This window comes from Solea senegalensis, unplaced genomic scaffold, assembly GCF_019176455.1.
Source record: "Solea senegalensis isolate Sse05_10M unplaced genomic scaffold, IFAPA_SoseM_1 scf7180000016515, whole genome shotgun sequence".
Lineage (NCBI taxonomy): Eukaryota > Metazoa > Chordata > Actinopteri > Pleuronectiformes > Soleidae > Solea > Solea senegalensis.
Genome location: NW_025321840.1, coordinates 1 through 17,648, shown reverse-complemented (window position 1 = coordinate 17,648; position 17,648 = coordinate 1). Strand labels below are relative to the sequence as shown.

Sequence of the window (17,648 nt, the reverse complement as noted above, 5' to 3'; positions counted from 1 at the left end):
AACACTCTCATTATCCAGAGGCTGCAGGCAAGGCTGTTCAAGCTCCCCCCTGCTCTTTGGACTTGCAATTGTACCATTAGCCATCGCCATGCGCTCCAACTCCATAGCCGGAATTAAATTTGGTACAAGTGAACATAAACTTTTTCTGTATGCAGATGATCTCCTATTATATATAACCAATCCACACGTATCAGTCCCCCCTCTATTAAAATGCCTCAAAGAATATAATGCAGTTTCAGGGTATAAATTAAATTACACTAAAAGTGAGATTCTACCAATAAATACATACAACCACATTAGAGCTCTCACTGACCCATTGAAATGGTGCAACATTGGTTTCAAATACTTGGGTATACGAATTGGCAAATTGGTTGAATATATATTTAAACAGAACTATACGAAATTATTGGACCAAACCAAACCTAACCTTCAAAGATGAATGGATCTCCCACTATCTCTCATAGGCAGAATTACTACTATTAAATGAACATTATCCCAGATATCCCAAAAGAAACTTCTCTTGAAACCCACCTATGTAACAAATTACGCCACTCAACAAAAGGAAAAATATCTTCTGTATATGGTATCATCAATGGAAAGTTACCTGTGTATGATAAAACACACATCTACAAAAAGGGAAATGGGAAAAGGACCTTGGCTGTGTTTATGAGGAGGCAGATTGGCATCACCTATTAGAACAAGCACAGACTGTGCTAACCTCCACAAAACACAGGTAAATTCAATTTAATATATTCCATAGGACATACTTCACCCCTTACAAGTTACATAAAATTGACAGCAACATTTCCGCTAGATGTCAGAGATGTAAAGTGACCGATGGTGATAGAAGAATCTATCTATCCAATTCTTCTATCCAATGATAGAAGATCCAATGATAGAAGAATTTTTGAAATGTGCCATTGAGTTAACCTCAAGGGTAATAGGAATTCAAATTGAACAGAACCCAAAACTATGGATTCTGGGGGACACAAGCTCTATTAATGTGACCTACTACAAGAAATACTTTATTTTACTTGCGAGCACTGCAGTGAAAAAATGTATTCTGATTAACTGGAAATCTGAAAATTCACCATCATTAAGACACTGGATTAATGAGCTTGTGTCTCACTGCACACCTGAAAAGATATTATATAATGTGAGAGGGAAGCATGCAGCCTTTGAAAAAATTTGGGGCCCCTTCACAGATATTCTGCCTACTCTGGACTTGGCTGACTGAGGTGGTGTGAGCCTTCCTGGACCGGATTCAATTTAGTCCTCTGCAGGTTTCTTCTTCTATAACTTCCTCATTGATGTATTTGTTGTGGCTAGTGTGTTGTTTTTATATGGACATGAATATTTACAGATGGGTGTATAAACTGTATATATAATCTGTGTAGGTATATAAGTGAAAGGAAATTGAGAACCATACAAGGGAGGAGGGTGGGGGGTGGGATGGGAAAATCATCCCTTTACGGTGTGTCTGTAAGGTTATATATTTGTGTATGTTTCTTTTATGAAATACATCTTTCAATGTAACAAACTGTAGATGCTTGCTATACACCATTAATATCCTGTAGGGGCTTCTGTTAATAAAAACAAATCTTGTAAAAAAAAAAATCAATGATGTGAATATTTGTGCATTAATGGCCTGTTTGAAGATTTTCAGTCAGGTTTTAGATTAAACCATAGCACAGAAAACAGCACTAGTTAAAGTTAGTAACAATCTTCTCTTGGCGTCAGATAATGGTCTAGTTTCTTTACTTGTCCTGTTAGATCTTAGTGCTGCATTTGACACCATTGATCATAATATTCTATTGCAGAGATTGGAGCAGACTCATGGTATCACAGGTGCTGCCCTCTGCTGGTTTAAATCATACTTATCTGATAGATTCCAGTTTGTTCATGTTAATGATAAAGCCTCACTACAAACCAAAGTTAATTGTGGAGTTCCACAAGGCTCAGTGCTTGGGCCTATACTTTTTACCTTATATATGCTTCCTCTAGGGAACATTATTAGAAAGCATAACATACACTTTCATTGTTATGCAGATGACACACAGCTATATCTATCAATGAGGCCGGATGAAATAAATCAGGTTGTTCAACTCCAGAAATGTCTCAGAGACATTAAGTCCTGGGTGACCTGTAACTTTCTACTTTTAAACTTTTATACTCGGCCATAAAGACCTCAGAGAAAAACTTTCTGATCACATTGTCACTTTAGATGACATCACCCTGGCTTCCAGTTCCACTGTGAGGAACCTTGGAGTTACTTTTGACCAGGAAATGTAATTTGATTCACAAATAAAACTTTCCAGAACAGCCTTCTACCACCTGCGGAACATTATGAAAATTAGAAACATTCTGTCTTTACAGGATGCTGAAAAACTAGTTCATGCTTTTGTTACATCTAGATTAGATTACTGTAACTCCTTATTATCAGGATGTTCCAACAAGTCTGTTAGAATCCTTCAGTTCAGTACAAAATGCTGCAGCACAAGTTCTGACAGGAACTAGAAAGAGAGACCATATAACTCCAGTGTTAGCTTCTCTACACTGGCTCCCCGTACAGTTTAGAATTCAATTTAAAATCCTCCTCCTCACGTACAAAGCACTTAATGGTCAGGCCCCTTCATACCTGAAAGACCTAGTCTTACCTTATCACCCTAGCGGACCACTTAGGTCACAATACAGGTTTACTTGTGGTTGAGCCTTCAGTTACCAGGCTCCTCTCCTGTGGAACCAGCTTCCAATGACAGTTTGGGAGGCAGAGCCTCTCTCTGTATTTAAAGTTAGACTTAAAACTTTCCTTTTTGATAAAGCTTATAGTTAGAGCTGGTTCAGGGAAACCTGGACCAGCTCTTAGTTATGCTGCTATACACCTAGACTGCTGGGGGATTTTCCTGTGGTGCACGCACATTCACTCTCTCACACTCAGGGTATGATTATGACTTTTTATATGTCATTAACCTTGTCTCTTTCTCTCCCTTCCTTCCTTCCCTCTCTCTCTGTATTCTCATCTTGCAGGTTGCAGGATCCAGATCCAGTTTTTGAGGCTATCCATGTCATACATATCATCACCATTATTATTGTGCCATAATTAAAAGTCGATATCATTGACTGTATAAACTTGTAACTTGATACAGTTGTTGTGTATCTGCTCCTGGTCTTTCTCTTCTGTCTCTACCTCATCTCCCTCTTGTCCTTTCTCTCCCCCCTGTCTCCCACCTCTCCTCTTTCCCCATTTTCCTTTCACCCCAACCGGTCGAGGCAGTCACCTGCCTAGAACGTCATTTTGTTTATATTTAGATCTCATTAGGAGATTAAATGAAATCAGTGATGTCTCATTCAGATTGTATCATTTATGTAGAATAAAGTTTTATTATTTATTTAATTGTTTCAGTTCACACCTTTTCAAATGAATCTAGACATTTAAAATAAAATGGCTTTTTTAATCATCAGAACAATCAAAGTGAACAGAGCAGAATTATTTATGAAAATCTTTGATCTTCACATTACATTAGTGACAATGAAGCGCCTCCTACTGGACCACGGCAGTGCAGCTCGACAAAACACCTGATGGTGAAGTTTCACCTTGACAGGTTCTCATCGTACCTGTAAAAAGACATGTGTGATGTCATGAGTGTGAATGATGTCATGAGTGTGAGTGATGTCATGGGTGTAAGTGATGTCATGAGTGTGAGCGATGTCATGGATGTGAGTGATATCATGATGTCATGAGTGTGAGTGATGTCATGGGTGTGAGTGATGTGTGTGATGTCATAGGTGTGAGTGATGTCATGTGTGATGTCATGAGTGTGAGTGATGTGTGTGATGTCATGTGTGATGTCATGAGTGTGAGTGATGTCATGAGTGTGATGATGTCATGAGAAGTGATGATGTCATGTGATGAGTGATGATTGTGAGTGATGTCATGGTGTGAGTGATGTGTGATGTCATGTGATGCAATGAGTGTGTCATGAGTGTGAGTGATGTAATGAGTGATGTCATGTGTGATGTGAGTGTGTCATGAGTGTGAGTGATGTCATGATTGTGAGTGATGTCATGGGTGTAGTGATGTGTGATGATGTGCAGTGTGTGTGAGTGATGTCATGTGTGATGCAATGAGTGTGTGAGTGTGAGTGATGTAATGAGTGATGTCATGTGATGCAATGAGTGTGTCATGAGTGTGAGTGATGTAATGAGTGATGTCATGTGTGTGATGTCATGATGTCATGAGTGTGATGTGATGTCATGAGTGAGTCATGTTGTGTATGAGTGATGTCATGAGTGATGGTGTGAGTGATGTCATGCATGATGTCATGAGTGTGAGTGATGTCATGTGTGATGTCATGAGTGAGTGATAGGTGATGTCATGTGTGAGTGATGTTATGTATGAGTGATGTCATGAGTGTGAGTGATGTCATATGTGATGTCATGAGTGTGAGTGTCATGTGTGATGTCATGTGTGATGTGATGTCATGAGTGAGTGATGTATGAGTGATGTCATGTGAAGTGTGAGTGATGTGATGTCATGTGTGTGTGATGTCATGACTATGAGTGATGTCATGTGTGATGTCATGAGTGTGATGATGTCATGTGTGATGTCATATGTAATGTCATGAGTGATGTCATGAGTGTGAGTGAAGTCTTGTGTGATTAATAGTGAGTGATGTTATGTGCGATTTCATGAGTGTAGTGATGTCATGTGTGATGTCATGAGTGTGAGTGATATGTGTGATTTCATGAGTGTGAGTGAAGTCATGAGTGATGTCATGCATGATGTCATGAGTGTAGAGTGATGTCATGTGATGATGAGTGTCATGGGTGTCATGTGTATGAGTGATGTCATATGTGATGTCATGAGTGTGTTATGTCATGATGTCAGAGTTTGAGTGATGTCATGAAGTGTGAGTCATCATGAGTGTGAGTGATGTGTGTGTGTGTGATGTGATGTGTGAGTGATGTGATGATGTTGTGTGTGAGTGATGTCATGAGTGTGAGTGATGTTGTGTATGAGTGATGTCATGTGTGATGTTATGAATGTGAGTGAGTGATAAGTGATGTCATGATATGTCATGAGTGATGTCATGAGTGATGTCATGTGAGTGATGTCATGTGTGATGTCATGTGTGAGTGATGTCATGTGTGATGTCATGTGTGAGTGATGTCATGAGTGATGTCATGTGTGGGTGATGTCATGAGTAAAGACATGAGTGTGAGTGAAGTTATGAGTGATGTCATGGGTGATGGTATAAGTGATGTCATGGTGATGTGATGTGTGGTTGATGTCATGAGTGAACATGAGTGTGAGTGAAGTTATGAGTGATGTCAAGGGTGATTGTATAAATGTGAGTGATGTCATGTGTGATGTCATGAGTGTGAGTGATGTCATGTGTGATGTCATGAGTGTGAGTGATATCATGAGTGAGGTCATGAGTGTGAGTGATGTGAGTGAGTGATGTCGTGTGTGATTTAATGAGTGAGTGATGTTGTGTATAAGTGATGTCATGTGTGATGTCGTGCATAAGTGATGTCATGAGGGTGAGTTATGTCATGAGTGATGTGTGATGTCATGTGTGATCTAATGAGTGATTCATGAGTGTGAGTGATGTCATGTGTGAGTGATGACATGAGTGATGTCGTATGTGGGTAATGTCATGAGGGTGAGTTATGTCATGAGTGATGTGTGATGTCATGAGTGATGTCATGTGTGATCTAATGAGTGATGTCGTATGTGGGTGATGTCATGAGTGAAGTCATGAGTGTGAATGAAGTTATGAGTGATGTCATGGGTGATGGTATAAGTGTGAGTGATGTCATGAGTGATGTGGTGTGTGAGTGATGTCATGTGTGATGTTGTGAGTGATGTCATGAGTGTGAGTGATGTCGTGTATGAGTGATGTCATGTGTGATGTCATGAGTGTGAGTGATGTCATGAGTGTGATATCATGTGTGATGTCATGAGTGTGAGTGATGTCATATATGATGTCATGTGTGATGTCATGAGTGATGTCATGTGTTATTTCATGAGTGTGAGTGATGTCATGTGTCATGAGTGTGAGTGATGTTATGTGTGATGTCATGAGTGTGAGTGATGTCATGAGTTAAGTCAAGGGTGATGTCATGAGTGTGAGTGGTCATGAGTGATGTCATGTGTTTGAGTAATGTCATGAGTGTTGTCGTGTGTGATGTCATGAGTGATGTCATGAGTGATGTCATAAATGTGTGTGATGTCATGAGTGATGAGTGTGAGTGATGTCATGAGGGTGAGTGGCGCTATACAAATACAATTGAATTTATTTGAATTGAGTGATGTCATGTGTGATTTCATGAATGATGTCGTGTGTGAGTGATGTCATATGTGATGTCATGAGTGTGAGTGATGTGATGGTTGATGTCATGAGTGTGAGTAATGTCATGACTGTGAGTGATGTCATGGGTGATGTCATGAGTTTGAGTGATGTCATATATGATGTCATGTGTGATGTCATGAGTGTGACTCACTGTTGGACACAGTCTGGAATCTGCAGCTGTTCTGTAGGAATCAGCTGTGAAAGTCCCTGAAGGTTTTCGACAAACTGCAGTTTCCTGCTGAATTTAGAGCTGATGAAGAAGAAGACGATGTTCAGTTAGCTGGTCAAGAGTTTAATAATCTCATTAATAATCTGATTTAGTTAGCAGGTGTAATTAGTATCATGTGACTGTAAGTGATGAAGATGAGGGCCACAGACCTGATGAAGGGTTTGATGATGGTGATGAGAGCTTTGATGTACCAGGTTGGATGAACCACATAGAAACCTTTTAGATTCTTCCTTAGCCTGAACACACACACAGATACAGACACAGACACAGACACAGACACAGACAGACACAGAGACACAGACATACACAGACACAGACATACACAGACAGACATAGACACAGACAGTCACAATCACAAACAGGTGACTGACAGGTGTGTGATCAGGTGATTGACAGGTTGTCTCACCTGTGGTGGATGGTGGTGTAACACTCTCTGAGCCAGCTGAATTCTGGGAGTTTGTCTTTCTGTCCTCCAGCACAAAGATAAACTATTACATAGTTTTCAGCAACCATGAGATCCAGAGTCCCCACCACATACCTAAGAGACAGGTGAGACACATGGACAGAGAGACAGGTGAGACACATGGACAGAGAGACAGGTGAGACACGTGGATAAAGAGACAGGTGAGACACGTGGAAAGAGAGACAGGTGAGACACGTGGACAGAGAAACAGGTGAGACATGTGGAAAGAGAGACAGGTGAGACACGTGGAAAGAGAGACAGGTGAGACACGCAGACAGAGTGACAGGTGAGACATGTGGACACTCTCTGTGTGTGGATGCTCTCGGTCTATGGACGCTCTAGGTCTTAGCTGTTAGCATTCTCAGTTCATGGTTGGTGTCTGGAGACAGTAAATTTCTGCCACAGTTGTCTTGTCCTAGAGCGTCCACAGAGGCGAGCTGATCACCTCTAACAACGTCGCTGCCAAACTATAAACACGTCTTAAGACACAAAGCACATGTTTGAACTCTAAATGACTTCTCATCTAAAATGGTCTTAAAACTGAAAAGTATTTCTAGCTCTACTCAGGGGTACCCCAACCCTTTTGACCTGGTGGGGACTTGAACTGGCAACCTTCCGGTTACAAGCCAAGTTCCATATTATATTATATATATTATATATAAATCATATTATATCACCTGTCTCACCTATATCACCTGTCTCTCTGTCCACATGTCTCTCAGGTATCCACATTCCATTCCAGATATTCAGAATGTAATGTGGATGTCAAAAAGTGCAGTTTTGGTCGAGTGAGCTGCCTTAAAACCAGACTGATGAGGATTGAGAAGGTTGTTCCGATAGAGATGTGTTAATGAGATAGGTGTGGAAAGGAAGAAGATTAGAAGCAATTGATTGAAGAAGGTGAGAAGGGAGAGGGTCAAGAGGTCAGGAGGTTGTAAGGGAGCTTGATGTTGAGATAGAGGTGAAAGAGGATAGAGAAAGAGATGAATGTGTGGTTGGTAGAATGGTGAGATGAGGGAGGTGGAGAAAGAAGAGTGAATGTCATCTACTGTTTTTGTGAAGTTGACAAAGTGAATTGGTAGAAGAGAGGAGGGAGGAGGGGGAGGATAGAAGATAGAAGGATTGTTTGGCTGCAGAGATAGAGGCAGAGAGACACAGAGAGAGACAACGAGAGAGAGATAGATTGATTTTTAAAATTTGCTCAAAAACACAAACAATAACAATATCAGTTGTGTTCTGCACTTAACTTAAAAACATGGAGAAATGAAAAATAAATATACAAAAGAAAAATGCTCCATTTAACTCAGACTTTGCCAAAACTTAATTGTCCATCACTTACGGAATACAACAATAAAAATAAAATCACACAACAATAAAATCGCAGTTCTTGGAGGCGGTGGTGACATCGCCGAGATGAACACTGAGGTATTTATAACCTCCTCTCTTCCATGTTAAGCCTCCTGGTAAAAACAGCATTCTTTCTAGTCCATCTCCGCCAAGGCCTCACTCTTCTCCCAGTTGACCTTGGCAGAAGAGACTTTGCCGAAGTCATTAGCTGGTTCACTCAGGACCTCAATGTCCTGCTGGTTATTTATAAAAACAATGACATCATCGGCGTAGGCAGAGAGTTTAAAACAATTATCACAACCAGGAAAATAAAAACCAGACAAGTGAGATCTCAGTCTCTGTTCCAAAAAAGGTTCCAAAGCCAGAGAGTAGAGCATGCCTGACAGGGAGCAGCCCTGTTTGACACCTCTGTGAACCTTAAAAGACCATCTCTCCCTCACTGCCAACATTGCTGCAACAGCTAGATCTTGCAGATACATGTTGCACAACATCCGAAGGATACGGCCTCTTCTAACCCAGAAGGCGGCACAGGTTCTGGTTCAGGCTCTTGTCATCTCACGCTTGGATTACTGCAACTCCCTCCTGGCTGGTCTCCCCGCGTGTGCCATACGACCTCTGCAACTCATCCAGAATGCAGCAGCTCGACTGGTCTTCAACTTACCAAAATTCTCCAACACTACACCGCTCTTCCGCTCCCTTGAGTTTGGATGAGCGTGAAGAATGAAACTCTTTAACTCACACATCCTTCTATATAAGCTGCATCCAAACAAAAACACACTCAGCAAACTAAAGAAAGCAAAAACAAACTCACTCATTCATTCTTCTCTTTCTCTAACTGGGTTCGTACTTTACTGAAAATCTTTTTTAGTCGAAAAATCTCTGTGTCGTTGGTTGACCAAGGTCTCCTTTGTTTTTTATCAGAGTTCTGATCGACTGACGGAAGAACTCAAGGAAGAACTCTTCAACCACCACTCCCTTCTCTCCTTTTGTGTTGGCCAAAAACTTCCTGACATGAGAGAAGGAGTAATCACTGTTCACCTTAGTGTCTTCTACATCACCCTGTGTGCTCTGTGTGTCCACCAGTGTGTCCTCCTGTGTGTCCACCAGTGTGTCTTCCTGTGTATTATCCAGTGTGTCTTCTTGTGTGTTGTCCTCTGAGCCCTCAGAGGGCACCTATGAGTGTTCCTTTAACATTTTCTTATTTTTTGTGGTGATTATTTTAGTTTCTGTATTTTTCCTTTTAACAGAACATTTAACAGATTCCCCCATGGAATCATCATTATAAACATCATCATGATCCAGAGCAGCCTCTGCCATTCAGGTCTCTTGCTGTCCTCTGAGTACAGAGGACTCAGCCTGTCCACTAATAACAAATAATAATACATCATTACATTACATTACATGTCATTTAGCAGACGCTTTTATCCAAAGCGACTTACAAAGGTGCATTTAAACATTTGGGTACAAATAAGAGCTACAAGTAAGTAAGAGCTTCAAGTAGAACAAACTATGTAGTGCTAGTCATAAGTGCGATGTACAAGTTTTTTTTTTGTCTTAGTTGAGGTAGAGTCGGAAGAAATGTGTTTTTAGTCGGCTTCGGAAGATGTGGAGGCTTTCAGCTGTCCGGATGTCGATGGGGAGATCGTTCCACCATTTGGGAGTGAGGACAGTGAACAGTCTCGAGTTCTGCGAGTGCCTCAGTGAGGGGGCAGCGATCCGGTTTGTCGATGCAGAGCGGAGTGGGCCGGCTGGGGTGTAGGTTTTGATCATGTCCTGGATGTAGGCTGGACCGGATCCGTTTGTAGCATGGAACGCAAGCACTAGAGTCTTGAAGCGAATGCAAGCAGCTACAGAAAGCCAGTGAAGGGAGCGGAGGAGGGGTGTAGTGTGGGAGAATTTTGGTAAGTTGAAGACCAGTCGAGCTGCTGCATTCTGGATGAGTTGCAGAGGTCGTATGGCGCATGCAGGAAGACCAGCCAGGAGGGAGTTGCAGTAATCCAAGCGTGAGATGACAAGAGCCTGGACCAGAACCTGTGCCGCCTTCTGGGTTAGAAGAGGCCGAATCCTTCGGATGTTGTGCAACATGTATCTGCAAGATCTAGCTGTTGCAGCAATGTTGGCAGTGAGGGAGAGATGGTCGTCAAGTGTCACACCCAGGTTCCTTGCGGTGTGAGAAGGAGTTACCACAGAGTTGTCGAGGGTGATGGTTAGATCTGTGGTGGGAGAGCCCTTTCCTGGGAGAAAAGAAATTCAGTCTTGTCGAGATTGAGTTTCAGGTGATGAATATAAGGTCTTTCTCCTCAAAATCTGTTTAAATAAATGATCTAATTTCTGACAATTGTATTGATTTATTCTGTGTAACTGAAACTTGGTTACATGAAGAAGATTACGTTAGTCTAAATGAGTCAACTCCACCCACTCATGCTAATACCCATATTCCTAGAAGCTCAGGCCAAGGAGGAGGTGTAGCAGCCATTTTTAATACTAGATTATTAATCAATCCCAAGCCCAAACCAGGATATTCATCATTTGAAAGCCTTATTCTTAATCTATCTCATCCTATTTGTAAATCACAGAAACCAATTATGATAGTCACAGTTTATCGTCCACCTGCACCTTATTCAGAGTTCCTATCAGAGTTCTCTGAGTTCTTATCTGAGTTAGTGCTTAAGACAGATCAAATCATAATTGTAGGGGATTTCAACATCCATGTAGATGTTGACCGTGATAGTCTTAGCTGCGCATTTAACATCATTTAACAGCTCTATATTAACTCAAATTAATCTATCCTTATTAACTGGATATGTGCCCCAAACGTTTAAAATAGCAGTTATTAAACCCCTTGTAGGAGCCATTTCTTTGTGTAGCTGCTGAACTACCAATTTATGCCGGCAGGTGGTGGGTGTGTTTGCTTTCTTATAAAGGTGGGAACTTTGTGTCACTGGGCAGGTGGTGCCGAACGGAAGAGCGCACAGTTTTTCAACCGCTTTAAGATATGTTTTTGGCAGGTGGTCTTCGTCACTGATTTATGCTGTTTGTTGGACTTGATCTTGCACCTTAAAATGTGAGAAATAAAAGGTTGCATATGAAGCAAAACAAGTGTGTGGACTGGACTTCATTGGACTTGCTGGTAAACGTATTCAGCGTGTTATTAAGTTTAGCCTGTCCGGCAGCCCCTCAGTTGCTTTAAGCTGGGGCTTCACCACTACACAAAGTTGAAAAACTGCTGAAGTCAGCGCAAAGAGTTTTGCCGTCAGGCGGCGTTGGATGTCGTGGACGACGAGTTGATGTGATCCTGGAAAGCGGATATCAAGGTACCTGAGAGAGCCCACCTATCGCATGCGATTGCCGCGAGAGAGGACACCGGGACACGCCAGCGTTAGGACACCGGACACGAGCCATAGGACACGCTATGTGGAGTAGGATTTGCCTGGATCTCACCAGTCAATGTGGATCGCCGGCTAATCTGAAACACCGGGTCACGCCAGCGTGAGGACAACGGGAGCCAATCTTCAAACGCCGGCGGCAAAGGAGTCATTCACCGGGATCATCAAGGCGCCCAACGTGGGAAACTATGAATAATCCCGCAGAGGCTGTTGCGCAATCAGCCAAAATGAACATTCATATTGACATTAATGCGCAAAAGGACAAGCCGAAACGTGTTGTAACTCTGATTGCTAAAGCCTTTGCTGAAAGGTTTGATAAGTTGCAAGCTACTAGGAAAGCTAAGCTAAATGAGGCAGGTAGCTTAAGAGAAAAAATTAAAGGGTTTATGCAAAGCAATGACAATGTAAAGGTTCAGCGTGCTCTTGATGATTTGGTCAAATTGTGTGATGAAACCAAAGGTGTTCATGGGTCTTTGATTGATATTTTGCCTGATGATGAAAAAGAAAAGCACAACAAAAATGATACCCAATGATGAATTTATTCCTCATGTGAAAAAATGGGTCTCCGGTGCTGAACAGACATTAAATGATGACGATGGTGTTGAGGATGATAAGGATGATGATAATGATGATGATGATGATGGTGTTGAGGATGATAACGATGATGATGTGAAACCAGAGGACAGTGTTTCAAATGTACCAAGCAAGCATTCAAGCAGAAAAGGCTCACACAGTGTAAACTCAAGCACTACTTCTGCGGCAAGAATTAAAGCGGAGGCCAAAAGAGCAGAGTTGCTTGCTCATGCTGCAGCTTTACAGAAAACGCAGGCTTTGGAGGAACAAGAGCAACAGCTTAAAGGGAAAAAGCAACAGCTGGAGCTGGAAGCAAAGCCAGCTGCATCTACTGCTAAATTAGCAGTGCTACAGGCTTTTGAGTCTCGAAGTGGTTCTAAAGCAGTATCAAATGCAATGAATTCCTATCTGGACAAGCACAAAAAGGCAACAGATTCTACAAGGCTCAACCCAATGGCAAAGGTGTACAAAGCAGCAACTCAGAGCAAACAGGAGGCAAAGGATTGGTCACTGCCAGCACATGATCTTCCACCAACTGCTACAATATCAGAGGAGGCTAGGCAGCCATGCACAGTGCGACTGGATGTATCATCACAGCCTATGGAACTTACACTTTTAAGCGCTCAGTTAACGGATGAGAGGCAATTTGGAAACATCTGTGCCATAATGGAAAGGCAGAATGAAATAACAGCAGCTCTTGTACATCAGCAACGCTTAATGTTACTGCCAGCACGTGACATTCCAATATTTAATGGGGATCCTCTTCAGTACATTTCCTTCAAGCGAGCCTTTGAGCAAGGAGTGGAGGAGAAGGTCAGCAAAGGGGATTGCTTGTACTATCTGGAGCAGTTCACCAGAGGGCAGCCAAGGGAACTGGTTCGAAGCTGCCAGCATATGGCTCCAGAGTACGACTTGGCTCAAGCAAAATGGCTGCTTCAAGAACACTTTGGCAATGAGTACAAGATCGCTACTGTATACGGGTTTTGGCTTGGCCTGCAATAAAAGCCACTACACCCCTTCTCAAAAAAGCGACCCTTGACCCAGATATTTTAGCTAATTACCGACCCATATCTAATCTTCCCTTTGTTTCTAAAATCTTAGAAAAGGCAGTTGCTAATCAATTATGTGAATATTTGCACATTAATGGCCTGTTTGAAGATTGTCAGTCAGGTTTTAGATTAAACCATAGCACAGAAACAGCACTAGTTAAAGTTAGTAATGAGCTTCTCTTGGCTTCAGATAATGGTTTAGTTTCTTTACTTGTCCTGTTCGATCTTAGTGCTGCATTTGACACCATTGATCATAATATTCTCCTGCAGAGATTGGAGCAGACTCTCTGCTCCAGAGGACAGGTGCTGCCCTCAGCTGGTTTTAATTCATACTTATCTGATAGATTCCAGTTTGTTCATGTTAATGATAAAGCCTCACTACACACAAAAGTTAATTGTGGAGTTCCACAAGGCTCAGTGCTTGGACCTATACTTTTTATCTTATATATGCTTCCTCTTGGGAACATTATTAGAAAGCACAACATACACTTTCATTGTTATGCAGATGACACACAGCTATATTTATCAATGAGGCCGGATGAAATAAATCAGGTTGTTCAACTACAGGAATGTCTCAGAGACATTAAGTCCTGGATGACCTGTAACTTTCTACTTTTAAACTCAGAAAAAACTGAGGTCATTATACTCAGCCATAACCACCTTAGAGAAAAACCTTCCAATCACATTGTCACTTTAGATGACATCACCCTGGCTTCCAGTTCCACTGTGAGGAACCTTGGAATTACTTTTGACCAGGAAATGTCATTTGATTCACACATAAAACTCATTTCCAGAACAGCCTTCTTCCACCTGCGGAACATTTTGAAAATTAGAAACATTCTGTCTTTACAGGATTCTGAAAAACTAGTTCATGCTTTTGTTACATCTAGATTAGATTACTGTAACTATTTTATCAGGATGTTCCTTTCCTTCCGTTCATTCAAAATGCTCCAGTGTTAGCTTCTCTACACTGGCTCCCCGTACAGTTTAGAATTCAATTTAAAATCCTCCTCCTCACATACAAAGCACTTAATGGTCAGGCCCCTTCATACCTGAAAGACCTAGTCTTACCCTATCACCCTAACAGACCACTTAGGTCACAAAATACAGGTTTACTTGTGGTTCCCAGAGTCTGTAAGAGCAGAATGGGAGGCAGAGCCAGACTGCTGGGGGATTTTCCTGTGGTACATGCACATTCACTCTCTCACACTCAGGATATGATTATGACTTTTTATATGTCATTAACCTTGTCTCTTTCTCTGCCTAGTTTGTGTCTTTCCTTCCTTTCCTCTCTCTCTCTCTGTATTCTCATCTTGCAGGTCTCAGGATCAAGATCCAGTTTTCGAGGCTACCCATATCATCACCATTATTATTCTGCTATTATTAAAAGTTGATATCATTGACTGTATAAACTTGTAACCTGATACAGTTGTTGTGTATCTGCTCCTGGTCTCTCTCTCTTCTGTCTCTACCTCAACTCCCTCTTGTCCTTTCTCTCCCCCATTTCTCTCCCCCACCTCTCCGCTGTCCCCCATTTTCCTTTCACCCCAACCGGTCGAGGCAGATGACCGCACATCTCTGAGCCTGGTTCTGGCAGAGATTTCTTCCTGTTAAGAGGGAGTTTTTTCTCTCCACTGATGCCTAGTGTTTGCTCATTGTGTGAACTGTTGTGTTTCTCTGCTCTCTGCAAGGACCCAGTGAGTTTAATGAATTCCCACCAGGCAGACAAGGAGGTATTTATATTTATGCTTTTAAAGCACTGATGCCGTTTGATGGTTTTGCTTATAAATGGCAGATCGGAGATTTTAATTTTTTTACAGAGTGTTTGTTCAATGTCTAGCCACAGACTGTCCAGTGGTTTGGGTTTAAACCATTTTTGGACATAGTGAAGCTTATCTGCAAGAAAGTAGTTGTGGAAGTTTGGAAGTTCCAGACCACCATAGGCTTTTGTTCTTTGGAGTGTTTTCAAATTGATGCGTGCTGGTTTGATTTTCCAGAGGAATTTTGTGGTGGCAGAGTCTAATGATTTAAACCAGATTGGTGAGGGTTTAGTTGGGATCATTGAGAAGAGGTAATTGATTTTTGGTAAGATCATCATTTTCATGGTGTTAACTCTTCCCATAAGTGATATAGGTAAGGAATTCCATCGTAGGAGGTCATCCTCTATTGATTTAAGTGGTGGAGTATAGTTTAATTGTGCTAGATCTGACAGCCTGGAGGAAAAATTGGTGATGGTGATGATTTGAAGTCATGGTTGATTGGTAGGATGATCAATTTTGCCCAGTTTATCGAGTAATCTGATATGGCTGAAAATGTATTAAGAAGTGCAATAGTCTCAGAAAGAGAGCTTTGTGAGTGTTGGAGGAAAAGTAATACATCATCAGCATAGAGGCTTATTTTGTGATGGAGTTTTGTTGTTTGAATACCTTTGCTATTTTTGTTTGTGCGAATAGCCGCTGCGAGTGGTTCAATAAAGATGGCAAATAGTGATGGAGAGAGTGGACAGCCTCTCTGGAGGGTGAAGCTTGGAGAAGTTTGATCACTTGTTCTGACAGAGGCACTGGGTGAACTGTGTAAAGTTTTGATCCAGGAGATGAAGTTTTCTTCAAATCCCAATTTTTTCCATTGTAGTAAGTAGGAATTTCCAGTTTACTCTATCAAATCCTTTTTCTGCATCTAGTGAAACCACTGCTGCTCTAAATGTATTGATTGTGCAGTAGTCTATTATATTTACTAATCCGCGTGTATTATTAGTTGAATGTCTATCCTTAATGAATCCTGTCTGATCTGGGTGGATTATGAAGGGGGTGATTTTTTCCAGTCTCCTTGCTAAGGCTTTGCAAATGATTATAAGATCTGCGTTTTTATGAGTGAGATGGGGCGATAGCTGGATGGGAGTGACAGGTCTTTCTCAGAGACAGATATGTGCTGTATTTATGTATGTGGGGAGAGTGATACTTTCCTTGATTTCTATTAAAATATTATAGAATGTTGGTGCTAGTATAGACCAGAATATTTTGTACATCTGTCTGGTCCTGGGGCTTTCCTGTTTGACATATGGTGTAGGGCAGGGGTCACCAACCTTTTTGAGACCGAGAGCTACCTGAAGGGTAGATATAATATAATATGGAGGGCTACCATATTCATTTTTATTATTTTGTGCAATTTACCATTTAAATGATGAATATTATGCATTCAATTGCATACACATTAATTCCAGTGCTTACTCCTAATGATTATCACAGTTTGTATAAACAATATCAAGGACATTTTACTCAGTGATCATATGGATACATGCAAGTGAGGTGAAGTGAAATGTGCCCACGGGCACCTCGTTGGCTGCCCGTGGGCACCACGTTGGTGACCACTGGTGTAGGGCCTCATTTAGTTCAGCTATTGTGATATGGGACTCCATAGACTTGACCTGTTCATTATTAAGTTTTGGTAGATCTATGGAGTTTAAAAATGTGTTTATGTCTGTACTTGATGAATTATTGTTTGATGAGTATACACTGAAAGAAAAAATCTGTTGAATTTACATGAAAAAAGTATGGACATCGGTTGCACACAAAAAAATCATGTTATGCCAACATGAATATTGCACTTAATAAAATCATGTTACACCATAATGAATATTTCCTTTTTACTACACCTAAGAATTTTACATTAGACAAATATGATTTCATCATGCAATTATCCCCAATTTGTTCACATTTAACAAACAATAAAATTACATTTTAGTAGCACAATTATTTCATATCATTATTACATGATTGCAATTGCATTTTTATTATGCAATTTGTGTCATTTTTTTATGTTTATTATACTATATTTCAATTAGAATTTATCAAACATACATTAAAATTAAATGTACACAATTTAGTATGATGTACATTGTTTAGTGATCTGATCAATTAGTCATTGATATGAAAAGCAAAGCAAAATTCATCAAACACAGGACACTTAACACAAATTTGCACTTCAACCCTTTTATTAATTCAACTAAAAAAAAATATCTTTAGAACAGTGCAAAAAGTTGATAAAGTTGAATTTCATCAACTTGAACGGTCATTAACTATTAACTGAGCATTGACAAAATCTAACATTTCGGTGTCTTATATCAGCAACTTTTCAAAGATGCTCTAAGCCTTTTAAAGTGCTCTCCAAGACGCCCTAAAACAAGACCTAAAATCAGTGGCTATCTATTTTGGGACTTTTTTTGGGAAACAGAAATGTCAAACAGAG

General features: G+C 40.9%; 1 protein-coding gene across 1 annotated transcript; it reads right to left on the bottom strand.

Moving 5' to 3' along the window:
* Positions 1-3,361: 3,361 nt before the first annotated feature.
* Positions 3,362-7,154, bottom strand: LOC122763155 (BCL2/adenovirus E1B 19 kDa protein-interacting protein 2-like). Its single transcript, XM_044018214.1, has 4 exons — positions 6,992-7,154; positions 6,735-6,821; positions 6,508-6,606; positions 3,362-3,615 (listed from the first exon to the last, which is right to left on the bottom strand). The coding sequence occupies exons 1-4, from the start codon at positions 7,096-7,098 to the stop codon at positions 3,591-3,593; spliced, it is 318 nt and encodes a 105-aa protein (XP_043874149.1). The 5' UTR covers positions 7,099-7,154; the 3' UTR covers positions 3,362-3,590.
* Between the last annotated feature and the right edge of the window lie 10,494 nt (positions 7,155-17,648).

What these genes read in the sequence shown, in the direction of transcription:
- LOC122763155 (XM_044018214.1), bottom strand. Translation starts at nt 7,098, where the DNA reads ATGGTTGCTGAAAACTATGTAATAGTTTATCTTTGTGCTGGAGGACAG. An exon ending in TACACCACCATCCACCACAG is followed by an intron (nt 6,822 to 6,991) that starts GTGAGACAACCT and finishes GTGTGTGTTCAG; the next exon opens with GCTAAGGAAGAATCTAAAAG. An exon ending in ATCATCAAACCCTTCATCAG is followed by an intron (nt 6,607 to 6,734) that starts GTCTGTGGCCCT and finishes CTTCTTCATCAG; the next exon opens with CTCTAAATTCAGCAGGAAAC.